The sequence below is a fragment of the Staurois parvus genome, unplaced genomic scaffold, assembly GCF_062004578.1.
Source record: "Staurois parvus isolate SC_StPar_1 unplaced genomic scaffold, SC_StPar_1.0 ptg000191l, whole genome shotgun sequence".
Classification (NCBI taxonomy): domain Eukaryota; kingdom Metazoa; phylum Chordata; class Amphibia; order Anura; family Ranidae; genus Staurois; species Staurois parvus.
This window is the reverse complement of record NW_028317987.1, coordinates 2,977,899-2,999,544: the sequence shown is the minus strand read 5'-3', so window position 1 is coordinate 2,999,544 and position 21,646 is coordinate 2,977,899. Positions and strand designations below refer to the sequence as shown.

Genomic DNA, 21,646 nt, shown 5'->3' with positions numbered 1-21,646 from the left:
TAGTGCAGGGGTCAGGAGTATGTAATGTACAACATAGAGTATATAGTGCAGGGGTCAGGAGTATGTAATGTACAACACAGAGTATACAGTATAAGGGTCAGGACTCATAATATTATTATTCATAAATCAGTAGAAGATTAAATGTTTACTGTAGACAAGTTGCAGAGATCCCACACCGCTGCCTCCCATCTCCTGAGACTGCACTCAGTGACTTGGGTCTGAGACACTACAGTCATATCCCTCCACCCGGCACAGCCAGCAGACTACAGAGCAAGTAACCCTGGGAGAAATGTACTGTCAGAGATCTTACTAGACCCGGACATGGGGCAGAGGATCAAAATCACACACCCCAGGTGCCTAGGTCTAGTAACACTTATGGTGAAAATGAACATTTTGCTGCCAGCTGAACCCCAGAACCTCCATAAATCCAGTCTAGATACATAAATTGTGTCTGCAGCACAGAGAAGGAAGATTATCCGAGAGAAATCCAGGAATACAGGACGGGGAACACAGCTCAGGAAAGTGACCAGGGGATTACAGGCTGATATCACCCAGTCCCCGCCCTACTCTGGACCAATCAGTGAGCAGTATGGGTGGAGGAATGGATTTAGTGTTCATGACCCACCTGTGCTGATCTCTGTAGGAGTGTCCTCCTCTATAAATGTCCCCGTTATTCCATCCTCCTCCATAGACTGCTGATCATCCCTCACATACGTCTCTTCTTCTTCTGCTTTCACCTCAAATTCTATATCTATCAGATCTCCATCCTAAACCAAGAGAAGGAGAGAAGAGGTCCTCTGTAAAATATAAGATTTATTATTGTGACATCACACACAAAATCCACACATTGTCTCCACAAGTCCATGTTCTAGATGCTCCATCCCACCAACTAGGTCTGGACCTGGCCAATAAAATTGTCCCAGGCATTTTAGACTGAGCAGCCCAGTGTAATCCTCCGCACAATGTAGAAAAAGAAAACTTTCCACCCACATATCTCCATCTCTGAGGCACAACACTGCCGGGGGGTGTAGGTGAGGCAGACACAGGAGGAGAGGGAGGGAGGGGGAGGAACAGAACCAGCTCTCTCTCTCAACTCCTGTCCATGTGGGAAAAGGGGGGAATGTCACTACTACCTCTGGGCTGTAAAAGAGAGACACTTTCAGCTCAGAGCCCTGCAGCCACTGGGGAGCCACAGTCCAGCCTCCTGGGGCCCCTAACAATAGCATCAGAGCAGCAAGGTCACCTTGCCCCCTGGCTGTCCTCCATGGCTCCGGGGCTCCGGAGCTGTTTGCCTCTGCCTCACTCCCTGCTCATGCATTTCAGGGTACTAAAGAAATGCAGCAGAGTTCCCAGAGTTTTGGCCCTGTCCAGAAGCCCCTGTCCACCAGGCAAATACCCAGTGTGCCCTAAGACCAGTCCGGGCCTGCCACCAACCTTGTAATGGTGAGGGATGGTGTGACCCTCCTGTGATGAATCTGGGGAATACAGAGGACGGGGACATCTCTCTGGTGGGTTCCCATGACTGTATCCATCTGTAGGAAACACACACACTGACTGAATCCATTGTTTCTATGTGTTTATCAGATGATGGGGGATCTAGGTGGATCCTCCGTACTGCTCTCTCCTTTACAATAAAGTCTCCTCTTACCCGGTGATGTGAGGGGCGGCTGATTGTCCATCATGACGTCCTTGTAGAGATCCTTGTGTCCTTCTAAATACTCCCACTCCTCCATGGAGAAATAGACAGTGACACCCTGACACCTTATAGGAACCTGACACACACAATGATACAGTCACCATCCAGACACATCCCTTGTCTGTTACTGGAGAATGTCCCAGAATTCCCGGCACCGCTCACCTCTCCTGTCAGCAGCTCAGTGATCTCTCTGGTGACTTCTAGAATCTTCTGCATGTTGTGTCTCTCAGGGTTTAGGGAGTCACATGGAGGCACTGTGATGGTCATATGATCACCTGACTTCAGAAGAGGAAATCTCTGTATTGAGGAACCAATAGGAATATCATGTTAGACTCCCAGAATCCTCCTCACCTCTCCGGTCAGGTCTGTGTTTCATTAATAGTGATGAGTGATGTCATGTGACCTCCCAGAATCCTCCTCACTTCTCCGGTCAGGTCTGTGTTTTATTAATAGAGATAAGAGTGATGTCATGTGAGCTCCCAGAATCCTCCTCACCTCTCCGGTCAGGTCTGTGTTTTATTAATAGACATGAGAGTGATGTCATGTGACCTCCCAGAATCCTCCTCACCCCTCTGGTCAGTCTGTGTTTTATTAATAGAGATGGGAGTGATGTCATGTGACCTCCCAGAATGCTTCTCACCTCTCCGGTCAGGTCTGTGTTTTATTAATAGAGATGAGAGTGATGTCATGTGACCTCCCAGAATCCTCCTCACCTCTCCGGTCAGGTCTGTGTTTTATTAATAGAGATAAGAGTGATGTCATGTGACCTCCCAGAATCCTCCTCATCACTCCGGTCAGGTCTGTGTTTTATTAATAGAGATGAGAGTGATGTCATGTGACCTCCCAGAATCCTCCTCACCTCTCCGGTCAGCAGGTAGATGATCTCCAGGGTGAGGTTTAGTATCTTCTCAGTCATGTGACTCCGGTCCTCCTCCATCCTCATTGGTGCCATCATGTGATCTATACAGGTCTCCTTGTAGACGGATAACTTTGGGAAATGAAAGTAAGAATTACACTCACCGGCCACTTTATTAGGTCCACCTTGCTAGTTCCCAGAAAATCTCCCCCCCACCATGACACCACCAGCCTGAACCGTTGATACAAGGCAGGATGGATCCATGCTTTCATGTTGTTTATGCCAAATTCTGACCCTACCATCTGAATGTCACAGCAACCAGTCTGCCCATTCTCCTCTGACATCAACAAGGCATTTTCCTCCACACAACTGCAGCTCACTAAGATATTATCCCTTTTTCGGACCATTCACTGGAAACCCTAGAGATGGTTGTGGGTGAAAATGCCAGGAGATCAGCAGTTTTTGAAATACGCAGACCAGCCTGCCTGGCACCAACAACCACACCATATTCAAAGTCACTTAAGTCCCCTTTCTTCCCCATTCTGATACTCAGTTTGAACTTCAGCAAGTTGTCTTCACCACGTCTAGATGCCTAAATGCATTGAGTTGCTGCCATGTGATTGGCTGATTAGCAGTTTGTATTACCCAGCAATTGAACAGGTGGACCTGATAGGGTGGCCAGTGAGTGTATTTGGATGGTATTGGTCACACAATAATAGGATGTGGATGTGAGGGGGGAATAGGAGGGTTGCTGGACATCTAACCACCTCAATACCGGACACTTCCACCCCCTTCCTGACCAGAACACTTTTCAGATGTCAGTGCTGTCGCAGTTTGGATGACAATTATGCGGTCATATACAGTACTATTCTAGGCTCTGCCTAGTCTGGGCAAAAATTGTGTCCCATCCCAACGTGTCCAACTGCATGAAAATCCATCCAAATTCAATATAAATCCCTCATAAATACTGAATAGAAAAATAAAATCATCAATATTAATAGTTCTTTTACATCGGTTGATGTGCTTGTGCCTCTCCAATCACACTGCGCCAACCGACCGTGCGGAATAATGTGCCTTGTGCTCCTCCAATCACACTGCGCCAACCAACCGTGCGGAATAAAGTGCCTTGTGCCTCTCCAATCACACTGCGCCAACCGACCGTGCGGAATAATGTGCCTTGTGCTCCTCCAATCACACTGCGCCAACCGACCGTGCGGAATAAAGTGCCTTGTGCTCCTCCAATCACACTGCGCCAACCGACCGTGCGGAATAAAGTGCCTTGTGCTCCTCCAATCACACTGCGCCAACCGACCGTGCGGAATAATGTGCCTTGTGCCTCTCCAATCACACTGCGCCAACCAACCGTGCGGAATAAAGTGCCTTGTGCTCCTCCAATCACACTGCGCCAACCGACCGTGCGGAATAAAGTGCCTTGTGCTCCTCCAATCACACTGCGCCAACCGACCGTGCGGAATAAAGTGCCTTGTGCTTCTCCAATCACACTGCGCCAACCGACCGTGCGGAATAAAGTGCCTTGTGCTTTCACCAAAGGGTGGATCTTGTGCTTCCCTCCAGTGCCCCCCCTCCAGTGCTCTCCCTCCAGTGTAACCCCTCCAGTACTCCCCCTCAGTGCTACCCCTCCAGTGCTCCCCCTCCAGTGCTCCCCCTCCAGTGCTCCCCTCCTCCACCACAGGATGTGGACTCTTACACTGGAATAGGAGTCCTATGTGCTGTGTCATGGTCCTGGTTAGTCTGGAGCTTGTAGTCCTCCTGGATGATTGTGTACAATTCCCCCCCCAATATATCATACAACTGATGGTTCATCTCATGATGTATGCAGGGAGGAGATAACAACAATCACCCACATGGTGTCATTCCATTTATTACAAACTTCCTTTACAGCAAACCATATACACTCACATTTGTATATAATATACAAGCAAAATGTCCGACTGAAAGTGGCCCATCCACATGAGTCCCACCATTCGGGAATTACATCACCGCAGCTGTCACTGACGCATTTCCCCTCCTCTAGGGGGCTGTAAGAGGATTGGCTGCTGGTGGTAGATGGTCTTATTTATACTGTGTGTCTCCATATCTCCGAGCCCACTTCCCCTTCCTGTCCTAACCCGGTGTCACCTCCGTTTCCTCCCGTGGCCTTGCGTGGTCATGCAACACTGAATCCAAATGACATTTGTAACATTTTTTAGACAGATAGAGCTTTCTTTGGGTGGTGCGGTATTAATTCACCACTAACGGGGGTCATTTATTGCTAAACAAACAAAAAAAGAACAATAATTTTGAAGAAAAATTTTTTTTGTTTGTTATAAAATTTAGCAAAAAAGCTATTTTTCTCCTTCACTGAATGGCACTCAAGTAGCTGCATTGATGAAGAGGCACTGATGGACACTGATATGCTGCACTGATGGGGATGCAATGATGGGCACTGATATGCTGCACTGATGGGGCTGCACTGCAGGGCACTAATAATCACAGTAAATGTCCCCTGTCACAGGAAAGCCGGTTATCGGTTTCCTTTCCTTTCCTCAGACAGTGACAGCGCTGAGGACAGGAAATGCCGATAACCAGCTTTTGTTTACATGTGATCAGCTGTGATTGGATACAGCTGATCACATGGTAAAGAGACAACATCATTGGATCTTTTCCCTGATCAGTGATGCGTTGAGCTCCCCACCAATCACCATGCTGCGTCCCCCTCCACCTGCACAGCAAGAGTGGGAGGACATCATACAACGTCCTTCCAGAAGGAGAGAGGTCCTGTCCGCCATCATTGTACAATAGGCCGGGTGGGAACCAGTTCAGGACTTCTGTCCTCCTGGAAACACATTTAGTTTGGAGTGTTTAGTGTTTGATGCATATTTGAGGTCCCGGGACCCTCTAGTCCATCCAGATCAGAAATCCCCTTTTCTCTGTTGGGTTTGTTTGGTCTCTGAACTGGTTTTGATGAGTATTAGATCTGCAGACAAGGAATGATAAATACGATCCTTCCTATGACTTGTTTGCTCTGAGGCAGTGCTGTGAGGTCAATGTCGGCTCATCATGAGGTCCAGGAAGGGGAACTTGATGACTTTTGGACGGAGTTGCTGGATAATCAGGATAATTGGCAGAACTCCGGCTGCAAGGCTCCAATCTCTGTCAGCCTGCTGACTGACAGGAGTGATGTCACTGTCACTCTGTGCAGTAAGAGAAGAGATTGGATAGCAGGAGGATGCTACTGGTGGCATAGAGAGCTGTGGGGGAGGAGTCTGTTTTCTTCCCTCCAATGGCAGCCCAGTGTGGGTAGGAGGACAGTAGGGGGTTCTCTTGGTTGCCAAGTATTGTCTGGAATCCAGGACATTGTACAGAGTGGTGGTGGGTTCCTGGGGCTCTGAATTCCAGCACCGGGCACTGCCAGAGCCTGTGTCATGGGAAGGTATTGGAGTGTCTCCTGAAGATGTTCAGCACTGACCCCTGACTACCTTTTAGGCAATGCTGCAGAAACAGACGTCCTCTAAGAAGAGTGCCCACCAAGGGCCCAAAGTCCTTCAACTATTCTACCTCCTTAAGGCCCCGAGCTCCACTACCCCCTCAGGGGCCCCAAAGTTCCTTATCTGTAGTACCCCTGAGAGACCCCTCAGCTCCTCTACTTCCCTCAGACCCCTCAGTATTTCCCTCCCTCTGACACCAATGATGGAACATATTCTTCATGGCCGGCTGGGGAATGTTTCCTTCCTCCTGAGCAGCAATGTAAGGGGCTCTATGCTCCATACTCCTGACCCCGGCACTCCATCATTGTGTTGGCTGCATAGTGTAATGATTGCCCATTGGCTGCCTGTGTAGTGTCATCATTGCCCTTTGTAGGCCATGTATGGTCAGGATGGTCCTTGTCTTGTCTATTTATTGTCAGTGCTGTTTGTTTAGAGGACCATATTACTAGAATTTATCTCCACAATGAGGAGAATGTTCCGGCCCCGGAAGTGGGGGAATGTTCTGCCCCTGAAGGGGTTCATCTGGGTTCCCACACTATATATGTGTGTATCATCATCTGCTGGAGATAAAAGACGTCACAGTGACTATGGAGGAAGAGGACGGATGTGACTATGGAGGAAGAGGATGGACGTGACTATGGAAGAAGAGGACGGACGTGACTATGGAAGAAGAGGACGGACGTGACTATGGAGGAAGAGGACTGACGTGACTATGGAGGAAGAGGACTGACGTGACTATGGAGGAAGAGGACGGACGTGACTATGGAGGAAGAGGACGGACGTGACTATGGAGGAAGAGGACGGACGTGACTATGGAGGAAGAGGACGGACGTGACTATGGAGGAAGAGGACGGACGTGACTATGGAGGAAGAGGAGGGACGTGACTATGGAGGAAGAGGACGGACATGACTATGGAGGAAGAGGAGGGACGTGACTATGGAGGAAGAGGACGGACATGACTATGGAGGAAGAGGATGGACATGACTATGGAGGAAGAGGACAGATGTGACTATGGAGGAAGAGGACAGATGTGACTATGGAGGAAGAGGATGGACATGATGATGGAGGAAGAGGACAGACATGACAGGGGGTTACTGGGTGTAAATAGAAAAAAAAACCTTATTCCCTCCTAGATTGTCAGCTCCCAGGATCAGGCCCTCCTATCCCTCTTGTATTGAACTGTATTGTTGCTGTATTGTCTTCCATTATATTGTACAGCGCTGAGCAAACTGTTGGCGCCATAAATCCTGTATAATAATAATTACCTCCTCTGCTACCACTTCCACCGTCTCCTCTCTACTTCCGGTCTGTACCTGACATCACTTCCTGGCTGTATCTGACATCACTTCCTGTCTATTCCTGACATGACTTCCTGTCTGGGTAGAAGTGAGATCCCCACCTTGTGGAGCTCAGAGGAACTGCAGCCCCGAGAAGCGTCTGGTAGTGTGACCCCGGCCTTGTGCTGGGTGTGTATGGACTGTAGATCCTTATAGAGGGGTCACCTCCACTCCCACCAAGGGGGACAGAAATATATGACTGCTCGGGGGAGGGGTTTTGGCCCCTTTGATTTTGCAGTAACATTGATTGCAGATTTAGTCCTGTAGAACATCTGGTATATGGATACAAAGCCCCCCAGCTGGGAGTAAAGGGTGGAAATGGCTGGTGACCCCCAGATTTGGGCAATGATGTCATCACTATAAATGGATAAAACCCGCGCTATGTGTAACAACTCCAAACCTACAAAAACCTTCTAGCGGACTGCTGCTGTAACAAAGGGAAGGATTCCCTGTCATCTAGAAGAGCATTATGTGTCACAGCGCTGTCCTATTGTGTGTGCACAGAAATCATCACAAATACACTACAAATATGTGGAGACATTCAGAGATAAAGAGCTCGGGGCTCCAAATCCTATTCTCTGCACATCCACTGCTTCCACTTTACACCCACTTCATTGGTCTTATGGGGTTTATCAATAAATGAAGGAAACTGAACCGTGTGCAAATCCATCCACAACATAAAGTGCTTTGTGCTCAAGATGCTGCTCCCTGCACATCCACTGCTTCCACTTTACACCCACTTCATTCATCTCATCAGATTTGCGGCTATAGGAAATCATCTCAAATCCTGTGCAAATCCATGGAGACCGACAATATTGTGTGCTCAGTATAGTGTTCTCTGCAAGTCCTCCGCTTCCACTTTGCATCTACTTCAATCCACTTATTTTATTCCAAAAATCCACCAATCAGTGAAAAGTTGATAAGGTGTGAAAGTGCTCCGCCCTCCAAATTGTGTCAGCTGTAGTGTAGCCACGCCTTCTTCCACCTCTTGTACACGGGATGGTGAGGGCGCCCCCTAGTAGTGCTTCCCCCTCACCACACCAATAGGACTCCCAGCTTTTCAGCTCCCAGAGTCAGAAACATCCTTCACACTCTCCTCATCTCCGATGGTAAAGGAACCGGATCCTCCTCGCTCACTCCTGCAAGTCTGCTGCGGGTTCTGTCAGTCTCCCTCCTAGACTCCGCCTCCGACCGCCATTCCAGCAGGAGCTCCGTCTCTAAATACACACTCAGGGAGGAGAGAAACGGGAACCCGACATCTTGTGACACCTTTTATTACATGGAAATACGAAAATCAACGGGACTAATGCAATCACATTTACTGCAAAATCAGAGGAGCCAAAATCCCTCCCCCAAGCAGTCATATATTTCTGTCCCCCTTGGTGGGAGTGGAGGTGACCCCTCTATAAGGATCTACAGTCCATACACACCCAGCACAAGGCCGGGGTCACACTACCAGATGCTTCTCGGGGCTGCAGTTCCTCTGAGCTCCACAAGGTGGGGATCTCACTTCTACCCAGAAAGGAAGTCTCTATGGAAGACAGGAAGTGATGTCAGGTACAGACAGGAAGTATAGAAGAGACGTTGGTGGAAGTGGCAGCAGAGGAGGTAATAAGATGTTATTTTCTATTCACACCCAGTGGGACTTTAATAAAATGGAGACCTGAATGGAGAGGTGAGGAGGATTCTGGGAATATCATTTGATGTGACTCTTTGTGTTCAGATGTAGAGTTTTCCTCCTGTGAAGTCTGGAGATCATATGACATCACATTGCCTCCACCTCCCTCCCTGATAGAAGAGAGAAAGAAGAAGAAGATTCTAGAAGTCACCAGAGAGATCACTGAGCTGCTGACAGGAGAGGTGAGCGGTGCCGGGAATTCTGGGACATTCTCCAGTAACAGACAAGGGATGTGTCTGGATGGTGACTGTATCATTGTGTGTGTCAGGTTCCTATAAGGTGTCAGGGTGTCACTGTCTATTTCTCCATGGAGGAGTGGGAGTATTTAGAAGGACACAAGGATCTCTACAAGGACGTCATGATGGACAATCAGCCGCCCCTCACATCACCGGGTAAGAGGAGACTTTATTGTAAAGGAGAGAGCAGTACGGAGGATCCACCTAGATCCCCCATCATCTGATAAACACATAGAAACAATGGATTCAGTCAGTGTGTGTGTTTCCTACAGATGGATCCAGTCATGGGAACCCACCAGAGAGATGTCCCCGTCCTCTGTATTCCCGGGATTCCACACAGGAAGGTCACACCATCCCTCACCATCATCAGGTAGATGATGACAATTATTGGTAGTTGTGATTTATACACAGCATGTTTGTTACAATGAATGTTTTATTATATCTTTCAGAGTGGAATCCTCGGGGATGATAATATTGATGTTAAAGAAGAGTATAAAGAGGAGGATGAGGAGTATGGAGTGATGGAGGAGTTTTCAGGAGGACACAAGGATATGATGGAGCCACCTAATACCAGGAACCCACCAGAGAGATGTCCCCGTCCTCTGTATTCCCGGGATTCCACACAGGAAGGTCACACCATCCCTCACCATCATCAGGTAGATGAGGAACAATCACTGATAGTATCATTAGGATCTGTACATTATCTGCATTGTTACCATTGATGTCATTTTTATTATATATTCAGAGTGGAAACCTGAGAGATCCTAAAGTTGAGGTTAAAGAAGAGATAAAAGATGAGGATGGGGGGATGGAGGAGTCAGAGCTTCTAAAAGAACACAAAGATCTGTACCAGGACACCATGGTGGAGTCATCCAGCTACAGGAACCCACCAGAGAGATGTCCCCGTCCTCTGTATTCCCGGGATTCCACACAAGAAGGTCACACCATCCCTCACTATTACAAGGTTGGTGGGATGGAGAATCTAGAACATGGACTTGTAGAGACTATGGGCTCCAATCACAAAGCGGTATCTTCCCGTATCCCAGTATGTAGTAAGATGCTGCATTCTGTTTTTTAGTAGTGAAGCCTGCGGGTAATTTACCACTGGTGTCCATAGCAACACTTGTAAATAGCTTGTTGTTAAGGAAAAGGCAGCCGCCAGTGTCCCCAACAACCAGTAAACAAGGAGCGGATGGCCGACAGGTTCTCCGCTGATGGTCTGTGACAGGTATGAATTTTGAGGGGAACCCGATGCCAAAATTATAAAAATAATGGCGTGGGGTCCCCTCCAAAATCAATACCAGACCCTTAGTGAGTGCCCACCTTCCTCCTGAACCATATCAGACCACATACCCTGAACATGAGGTGGGTGCTTCAGGGCAGGGGCACTCTGCCTCCCCAAAAACACCTTGTCCCCATGTCGATGGGGACAAGGGTTCCTTCCCCACAACCCTGGGCAGTGGGTGTGGGTGGGGGGCTTATTGGAATCTAGAAGCCACCTTTAACAAGGAGGCCCCCAGATCCAGGCCCCCCCACTATGTGAATGAGTATAGAGTACATAGTACCCCTATTCATTCACCAAAAAAAAAATGTAGTTTAAGAAAACACTGGAAGTAATTTTTCACAAAACAAAAATAAAGAAAAATGTCCCCCTGATGTAGATCCATCGATGATCCAATCACAATACTCGCTGTCATCGCTGACTGGAAGAAAAAACAAAGCTCCACTCCTTCCATCTGACAGCTCCGCCGCCTCCCACTTCTAAATAAACTAAGGACCTGTGACATCACTGGGTGGCCTTGCCCTCTTGTGACATCACCAATATAACATGCCCCGGTCAGTGACATCACCAATACAACATGCCCCGGTCAGTGACGTCACCAATACAACATGCCCCGGTCAGTGACATCACCAATACAACATGCCCCGGTCAGTGACATCACCAATACAACATGCCCCGGTCAGTGACATGACCAATACAACATGCCCCGGTCAGTGACGTCATCAATACAACATGCCCCGGTCAGTGACATCACCAATACAACATGCCCCGGTCAGTGACGTCACCAATACAACATGCCCCGGTCAGTGACGTCACCAATACAACATGCCCCGGTCAGTGACATCACCAATACAACATGCCCCGGTCAGTGACATCACCGAGTGGCACCGTCCCTTAGTATATTTAGTGGCAGGAGGCAGCAGAGCTGTCAGACAGAGGGGAGTCTTCATTGGGAGCGGAGCTTTTCTTTCCGAGTCAGCGGTGACAGCGAGCATCGTGATTGATGATGGATCTACACCGGGGGGGACATTTTGCTTTAGTTTTGCTTTTTTAATAAAGGACTTGTCAAAAACTGCCTGCTGTCTTTAACAGAATACTTTTTTGGGGGTGAATAATTAGGGGTACCATGTACACCATACTCATTCACATGGGGTGAGGGATCTGAGGGCCCCCTTGTTACATTTTGTAAGTTCTCTGCCTGCAAACCCCCACAGCCACTAGCCTGGGTTGTGGGGAAAAATCGCTTGTCCCCATCAACATGGACAAGGTGCTCTGGGGGAGCAAAGCCCCCCTGCCCCAGAGCATCCACTGCATGTTAAGGGCACGTGGCCTGGTATGTTTAAAGATGGGGGGTCGCTTGCACTCCCCCCCATTCCTGACCTGCTGGACTGCATGCTCAGATAGGGGTCTGGTATGTATTTCTTTCATTTTGGCAAGGGGTCCCCCTCAAAATCCATACTAGACCCCCCAAAGGGGGGGACCCCACGCCATTTTCTTAATATTTCATTGCCGGTAATTCTTTTTTTTTAGATTTATCGATTGGTTAGGACGTGGTGGCCGCTCGCTCCCTAACAACCATGTTGTTTACTGGTTGTTAAGGATGCCAGCGGCCGCCCACTCTTTCCCAAGCAGTACACATTTCCTGAATGCCGCATGTCTCCACCACTAATTAATGACCGCATGCATTTCATTCTTTATTTCCTTCTGTGAATGTAACGCCTGTTCATGCGGTATTTACTGAGCGTGTTCAGTGTTTGTGGTCAATACCGCAACACGGGATAGGAAATGGACAGTTTCAGGATGGCATGCGGTATTTAGGGGAAATGTACCCACATATCACATGTGATCTGCTTCTGTGAAGGGAGACAATGTGTGGATTTTGTGTGTGATGTCACAATCATAAATCTTACATTTTACAGATGATATTTTCTCTCATTTCCTTGATTTAGAGTGGAGATCCAATCGATATAGAATTTGAGGTGAAAGCAGAAGAAGAAGAGGCGTATGTGAGGGATGATCAGCAGTCTATGGAGGAGGATGGAATAACGGGGACATTTATAGAGGAGGACACTCCTACAGAGATCAGCACAGGTGGGTCATGAACACTAAATCCATTCCTCCACCCATACTGCTCACTGATTGGTCCAGAGTAGGGCGGGGACTGGGTGATATCAGCCTGTAATCCCCTGGTCACTTTCCTGAGCTGTGTTCCCCGTCCTGTATTCCTGGATTTCTCTCGGATAATCTTCCTTCTCTGTGCTGCAGACACAATTTATGTCTCTAGACTGGATTTATGGAGGTTCTGGGGTTCAGCTGGCAGCATTACTAGACCTAGTCTCCTGGGACATGGGATTTGGTTCTCCTCCCCATGTCCGGGTCTAGTAAGATTCCTGACCGATCATTTCTCCCAGGGTTACTTGCTCTGTGATCTGCTGGCTGTGCCGGGTGGAGGGATATGTCTGTAGTGTCTCAGACCCAAGTCACTGAGTGCAGTCTCAGGAGATGGGAGGCAGCGGTGTGGGATCTCTGCAACTTGTCTACAGTAAACATTTAATCTTCCACTGATTACTGAATACCAATATTATGAGTCCTGACCCTTACACTGTATAATTTATATTGTACATTACATACTCCTGACCCCTGCACTATATACTCTGTTGTACATTCCATACTCCTGTTTTCTGCTCTCCCCCCTCCCCCCACTGCTATATATACACATAACATGGATTCTCTTTTGTTACACCCATTTCCTCCCAGCTGGACATAGTTGTTCTCCCCCATCCTCACTCTCTGACCTCTGGTGATGCTCAGCCAGTCCTGGTTTGGGGGAACCAATCAGCTCCTGTCTAGTAATCCTCTTTGTCTTTGTATTTTAGTCCATGGCCGGGAGATGAGGAAAACCTCCGAGGATTGTCTCACTTTGTCTCCAGACTGGAAAGTAGAAGATGAGGACATCACACAGTATAGTCCAGGAGAAAACCCGGCTCCCTCCAATGTTCATCCGGCACCACCCAGTGTAGATGGACCATCGGATTCCTCGTATCCTGAGGAACCTCAGACTGTGCGGGACCGGGCCGGCCTTCCAACAAAGAAGAGGTTCTCCTGTCCTGAGTGCGGGAAGGGTTTCCAGTCTAAATCTGGTCTGAATGGGCATAAAAGATTTCACACAGGAGAGAAGCCACATTCCTGTTCTGTGTGCGGGAAATGTTTTTCAGTGAGGTCCCATCTTTACAAACATCAGAGATCTCATACGGGGGAGAAGCCGTATTGCTGTTCTCAGTGTGGGAAATGTTTTTCAGTGACGTCCCATCTTTATACACATCAAAGATCTCACACTGGGGAGAAGCCATATTCCTGTCCTGAGTGCGGGAAATGTTTTTCACAGAAGTCCTATTTTTACATACATCAGTTATCTCACACGGGGGAGAAGCCATTTTCTTGTACTGTGTGCGGGAATTTTTTTTTATCGAAGTTCCATCTTTACAAACATCAGAGATCTCACACAGGGGAGAAGCCATATTCCTGTCCTGAGTGTGGGAAATGTTTTTCAGTGAAGTCCCATCTTTACACACATCAAAGATCTCACACAGGGGAGAAGCCATATTCCTGTCCTGAGTGTGGGAAATGTTTTTCAGTGAAGTCCAGTCTTTACACACATCAGAGATCTCACACGGGGGAGAAGCCACATTCCTGTCCTGATTGTGGGAAATGTTTTTCAGTGAAGTCCCATCTTTACACACATCAAAGATCTCACACAGGGGAGAAGCCGTATTCTTGTCCTGAGTGTGGGAAATGTTTTTCAGTGAAGTCCAGTCTTTCCACACATCAGAGATCTCACATGGGAGAGAAGCCGTATTCCTGTCCTGAGTGTGGGAAATGTTTTTCAGTTAAGTCCCATTTTAACAGACATCAGAGATCTCACACAGGGGAGAAGCCGTATTCTTGTCCTGAGTGCGGGAAATGTTTTTCACAGAAGTCCAAACTTGATAATCACCAGAGATCTCACACGGGGGAGAAGCCACATTCCTGTCCTGAGTGTGGGAAATGTTTTTCAGTGAAATCCAGTCTTTACACACATCAAAGATCTCACACAGGAGAGAAGCCGTATTCCTGTCCTGAGTGTGGGAAATGTTTTTCAGTGAAGTCCAGTCTTTCCACACATCAGAGATCTCACACGGGAGAGAAGCCGTATTCCTGTCCTGAGTGTGGGAAATGTTTTTCAGTTAAGTCCCATTTTAACAGACATCAGAGATCTCACACTGGGGAGAAGCCGTATTCTTGTCCTGAGTGCAGGAAATGTTTTTCACAGAAGTCCAGTCTTTACATACATCAAAGATCTCACACGGGGGAGAATCCACTTTCCTGTCCTGAGTGAGGGAAATGTTCCTCACTGAAGTCCTGTTTTCCTGTACATCAGGTATTATAACGGGGTAGACAGATCAGACGGGTCAGTACTTATTGGTGGGTGGAATGGGGAAAGATGCGGGGAAGGCTATGGTAGATGATAAGAAGTTTCCCATGTTACAAACAACCAGTGCAATTGGTACCATTTGTATGCAAATAAAAAATACAAAAAATACATGTGAACAAGGTGTCGGTGAATGAACAAGGTGTCCTTGAATAAACAAGGTTTCCATGAATAAACAAGGTGTCGGTGAATGAACAAGGTGTCGGTGAATGAACAAGGTGTCAGTGAATGAAAGTGTTTGTTCACCAATGCCAGAAGTGTGCCAGCACAATAGGTGAGTTGGAAGGTTTGGTGCATGAAGAGAACTAGGATTGAATTGGTATTGCTGAATCTTGGCTTCATTCCTCACATGACTGGGCCATTCATATTCCTGGCTAGGTTCTCTTTCGGAGAGACGGGGGAAATAGGAAAGGTGGTGGAGTCTGTCTCTATGTGAGAAGTGATCTCAGAGCGAGTGTGAAAGAGGACCTAGTTGATGGAGAGTGTGATGAGGCTGAAGTATTATGGGTGGAACCAGGGGCGGACTGACAACTCATGGGGCCCCCGGGCAATAGGGGATCATGGGGCCCCTGTGTCCTTGCCCAAACTCAAAAAAGCCCATGAAAAAGGTACCAGGGGCATCTCATGGGGCCCCCTACTGACCTCAGGCCCTCGGGTAGTGCACGAGTTTCCAAATGGTCAGTCCGCCCCTGGGTGGAACTGCACATGGGGGGCGGTACTACAAAGGTCATCATTGGAGTTTGTTATAGGCCTCCCAGTGTTAATGAGGAGGTGGAGACTCAGCTCCTTCCACAGATGGAAAGGGCTGGGACAGTGATAATAATGGGGGATGGTAACTACCCGGAATGGGACTGCAAGCACAGTTAAAGGGTAAAAATGTATAAACCTACTACAGGACAATTTTATGGTCCAGTTCATAGAGGCCCCAACTAGGAATGATGCTCTGGTGGACCTGGTCATCTCCAACCATGCAGAGCTTATTACGAATGTCCATATAAAAGAACATCTGGGTAGCAGTGACCATAACATGATTTCATTTATTGTTAGTTGTAAACAGCAAGCACATACGGGAAAAATAAAAATGCTCAACTTTAAGAGAGCTAATTTTCCAAGGCTGAGAGCTGCTCTCCAAGACTTAGACTGGGAGGGAATATTGACATCGATGAACACAACACAGAAATGGGAGTTCTTCAAAAAGACTGTATGTGACCACACTGCAAAATATATTCCCATGGGCAACAAGTATAAAAGGCTACAAATCCAACCTATGTGGCTTACGGCCAAAGTTACAAAAGCTATAGATAATAAGAAAAGAGCTTTTATTAAATATAACAATGAAGGAACGCGATCATCGTTTACACATTACAAAGAATAGAACAGAAGATGCAAAGAGGAAATAAAGGCACAAAAACTGAAAACAAACGACAGAAAGATATCAGGACGACCCCAAAACATTCCTCCAATCTATGAATAGTAGAAAGGTCCGGTCCCAGCATGTAGGCCCTTTACAGAACCATCTAGAGGGGGGGGGACAAAGAGAAGGACAATGTATGAAATCCCTTCTTCAGCTCTGTGTATACAAAGGAGTATGGGGGGGCTCTTGTCCATAATGGGGGGTGGTACTGACACCACCAGATGATCCACATTGGCTCACAATTGATATGATCCAGAAATATTTGTACAGAATAAAGGTGAATAAAGCCCCTGGACCGGATGGCAGACACCCACGGGGCCTTAAAGAATTCAGCTCTGTCATCTCACAGCCATTGTTTCTCATTGTTAGGGCCTCTTTAATGACTGGCATAGTACCACTGGATTGGTGTAAGGCCAATGTGGGGCCAATATTTATAAAGGGGACAAAATCTTTCCCAAGTAATTATAGACCTGTTAGTGTAACTTCTATAGTTGGGAAGATACTGGAGAGTTTAACCCCTCCCCCTCCTGAGGATTTACCCCCCTTCCTGACCACGCCTCTTTTTGCTTTTACCGCTGCACTAGTTCAACTGATAATTGCGCGGTCATGCAATGCTGCACCAAAATGAAATTTATGTCCTTTTTTTCACACAAATAGAGCTTTCTTTCGGAGGTATTTGATCACCTGTGCGCTTTTTATTTTTTGCGCTATAAACAAAAAAAACCCAAAAATTTTGAAAAAAAACCAATATTTTTTACTTTTGGCTATAAAAAATATATAGTAAACTCAAAGTTAGTTATAAATTTAGGCCAAAATGTATTCTGCTCCATGTTTTTGGTGAAAAATCCCAATAAGTGTATATTGATTGCTTTGTGTGATAGTTATAGCGTCTACAAACTATGGGATAGATAATGGAATTTACACCATTGTTTTACTATACAGAACTGCACTAGTGTTACTGACAATTGCGCGGTCATGCAATACGGTACATAAATGAACATGTAACTAAACTCTTCTTTAAACACAGATGATTCTATCCCAATATACAATAAAATAAAAAAATAAATTGTAAAATAAAAATCCCAAAAAATTATATATCAAACTAAATGTCCCAAAATATAAAAGTCCAAAATGTCTCTGTAAAGATGTCTTTCCAAATTCCAAATCAAACTCGTATCATCTTTAATCATCCAGTATGGAAATACCAAAATTCTTCATGAACCTCAAAAAAATAAACTTCTGATAGTGTATTACCTTTATACTGAACATACATGTAAAATAGTGAAAGAACCGTGTATCATGCCAACTGCATACCGTGAGCTCACACGTGAAAAACAATTCCTCTACCAATATATCAATCTCTGAATATGTAAATACACTCGTGACAAGAATCAGAAGAGTGACCATTCCAAGTCCAAACGATGAAACGTGATCACCTCCAAATAGTGAGAATGGAGAATAACCCAAATCTCTAATAGTGAGCGCTACAAACTCAATAATAGTGAACAATAAAGTGCTCTCCTCCAACTGGTGCAACAATGGATCATTCCCCTCTGGAAATAAATCCCAGGCTTTCAGGGGATAGTCGCACTCTCCAGGCTTCCTAATGTTCCTGTTGGCACTCTTCCATATTCCTCATCAGGTGAGATAGGAGACAATCAGCGCTATATAGTAACATAAGTCAATATTTATTGAATATCTTACATTACAATTGAAGAATATCAGCTTCCAGCATTCAGAACAGCTCAGGTGTAGTCCTATGTATAGAGAACCGCATGTTCCCACTTCCAAAATGGCCACCACCACACTTGTGGTTTTGCGTGAGTGCGTTAGACGTTGCGTGTCCCGACGCGTTTCGTCACTTCCTGGACTTTTTCACAAGTGATCAAGATGTCTGAGAGGCGGTTCCTTATATTCTGTCCCACATCAAGGGCAGGAAATCGAATCCGCCATCTTACTATATGGAAAAACGGCGGCATGTATATCTTTATTCCCATTCCCTATACGAGCACTGCAATCCCTATATGAGCACTGCAATCCCTATACAAACACTGCAATCCCTATACAAACACTGCAATCCCTATACGAACACTGCAATCCCTATATGAGCACTGCAATCCCTATACAAACACTGCAATCCCTATACGAACACTACAATCCCTATCCCTATATGAACACTGCAATCCCTATACGAGCACTGCAATCCCTATACAAGCACTGCAATCCCTATACGAACACTGCAATCCTTGTACAAATTCTGCAATCCCTATACGAGCACTGCAATCCCTGTACAAACACTGCAATCCCTATACGAACACTGCAATCCCTATACGAGCACTGCAACCCCTATACAAACACTGCAATCCCTATACAAACACTGGAATCCCTGTACAAATACTGCAATCCCTATACAAACACTGCAATCTCTGTACAAACACTGCAATCCCTGTACAAACACTGCAATCCCTATACGAGCACTGCAATCCCTGTACGAGCACTGCAATCCCTATACAAACACTGCAATCCCTATACGAACACTGCACTCCCTTTACGAACACTGCAATCCCTATACAAACACTGCAATCCCTATACGAACACTGCAATCACACAGCATCTATACTAGAACCATATAACTGTGTACCTATACTGTAACATAAACTCCATCTTAATGACCCCCCCACTCCCCCTAACAGGTACACGCCCCCATACCTGATCTAAATCCCCATGTAATTAAAATGCTAAAAAGGATCAACATATACTGTGAATCCAACTAAATAGTAGCAATGTATATACACCCTTCTTATATAATATATAAATATATAACAGACCGATATTCAATACAATGACAATCTTATACCCCCTATGGTGATGACTCCCTCTACTGGTCAATCTATGCATTCCCAGATCAATACATTCTACATCTACTCACACACAACCTGATCCATATCCCCCAAACTATCTCATAACAATAATGATAAATATGATAGATAATAAAATATATAAATAAAATAAAATAAATAAAATCAACCCCTAAAAAACACCAACAGTTAATAAAAAATCTACCAAATACACAAAAGTTTTCACTATTTTACATGTATGTTCAGTTTAAAGGTAATACACTATCATAATTATTTTTTGAGGTTTACAAAGAATTTTGGAATTTCCATACTGGATGATTACAGAGTGATACGAGTTTGCTTTGGAATTTGGAAAGACATCTTTACAGAGACATTTTGGACATTTTTTTTTGTTTTTTGGGACATTTAGTTTGATATATAATTTTTTGGGATATTTATTTTAATTTACAATTTATTTTATTGTAGATTGTATTTATGTATTATTTTATTGTATATTGGGATAGATTCATCTATGTTTAAAGAAGAGTTTAGTTACATGTACACATACTTTCAAGGGTGAAAGTTTACTTTTCTTTTGGGTGTAGTAGATATTTTTGTAGGTGATAAGGTGCGGAATTCTGTTTATTGATTATTGTGTAAGTTAATGAAATTTGCATCCTTTTTTTTCACACAAATAGTTTTCCCTTAGTGGTATTTGATCACCTGTGCACTTCTTATTTTCCGTTCTATAAAATGTTTTAATAAAAACAATATTTTCTCATTTATGTCATAACAAATATCAAAAAACTAAAATTTCATCATAAATTTAGGCCAACATGTATTCTGCTCCATGTTTTTGTTAAAAACATTCCCAATAAGTGTATATTGATTGCTTTGTGTGAACATTATAGAGTCTACAAACTATGGGAGAGATCATGGAATTTACACAGCTTTTACTTTCTGACTCATCACATTTCTTGAGGTGCTAAAATACCAGGACAGTACAAACACCCCCAAATGATCCCTTTTCAGAAAGTAGACACCCTAAGCTGTCTGCTGAGAGGCATATTGAGTCCATGGAAGATTTATTTTTTTCCACAAATTTTTGGAAAATGTAAATTTTTTATTTTTTTACACAAAGTTGCAACTTAAATTATATATTTGTCACACAAGCCATGGGTATATGTGGAATTACACTCCAAATACATTCTGCTACTTCTACCAAGTATGGGATACCACATGTGTGAGACTTTTTTGGGAGCCTGGCCACATACAGGAGCCTGAAATCCAATGACTGCTTTGAAATCCCAAAGGTGTGGAACCTCCTCATTTCACTTCCTCACTACCTATCACAGTTTCGAAGGCCCTGAAAGGTCAGGATAGCACCAGACCCCCCCCCCCCCAAATGACCCCTTTCTGGAAAGTAGACACCCCAAGGAATTTAAAAAGAGGCATGGTGAGTTTTTTGCAGATCTGATTTTTTCCTTCAAGGTTTTGAAATATATAAAAAAGAAGAGAAAAAATATGTTTTTGTTTTTTTATTCATTTTCCAAAAACATGTGGCAACAAACAAGATCTGCAAAATATTTACCATGCTTATTATCAAATTCCTTATTATCAAATTCCCAAAAAGGGGTCATTTGGGGGGGTTTGGTGCTATCCAGGCATTTCAGGGCCTCAGAAACTGTGATAGGTAGTCAGGAAGTGTAATGAGGAAATAAAGCCCTTTAAAAGCCTGAAGGTGCTTATTGGATTTTGGGGTCCTGTACTTGGCTAGACTGCCAAAACGTCTCTCACATGTACTCAGACATACTCTCACATGTACTTCCCATACTCAGAAGAAAAAGCAGAATGTATTTTGGGGAGTAATTCCACATATATCCATGGCATGTGTGAGCAATAAATCATTTAGGTGACAATTTTGTGTAAGAAAAAAAAAAGTTTGTAATTTTCCAAAAACCTGTAAAAAAATAATTGTGTCTATTGATTCAACATTCCACTCAGCAAATAGTTTGGGGTGTCTACTTTCCAAAAAGAGGTTGTTTTTGGGGGTGGGGGCATTTTATGCCCAGCATTAGAAGTTTATGCCACACATCACTCACTCTTCTAACCACCTGAAGACCAAGCCTTTTCTGACACTTTTTGGTCACATGAAAAAAATCAGTATTTTTTGCTAGAAAATTAATGTAAACCCCAAACATTATATATTTGTTTAAAGTAGACAGCCTAGTGAATAAAATGGTGGGTGCTGCAATTTTTCATGTCACAATGATTATTCAAATGCAAATTAAAAAAATACACTTTTTTACTTTTAATGCACAAAAACACAATATGTTGGCCAATTATTTGGTAA

At 45.0% G+C, this 21,646-nt stretch overlaps 2 protein-coding genes across 2 annotated transcripts in view; one reads left to right on the top strand and one right to left on the bottom strand.

Moving 5' to 3' along the window:
* Window positions 1-21,646, bottom strand: part of LOC149461871 (uncharacterized) — a 51,274-nt gene that overhangs the window by 2,612 nt on the left and 27,016 nt on the right. The window lies entirely within an intron of this gene.
* The window catches only part of LOC149461864 (uncharacterized), a 309,357-nt gene continuing 300,913 nt past the window's right edge, over window positions 13,203-21,646 (top strand). The window contains 1 exon segment of the mRNA XM_089677653.1: window positions 13,203-14,801. Coding sequence (XP_089533779.1) covers window positions 13,378-14,801 — 1,424 coding nt within the window. The 5' untranslated portion in view covers window positions 13,203-13,377.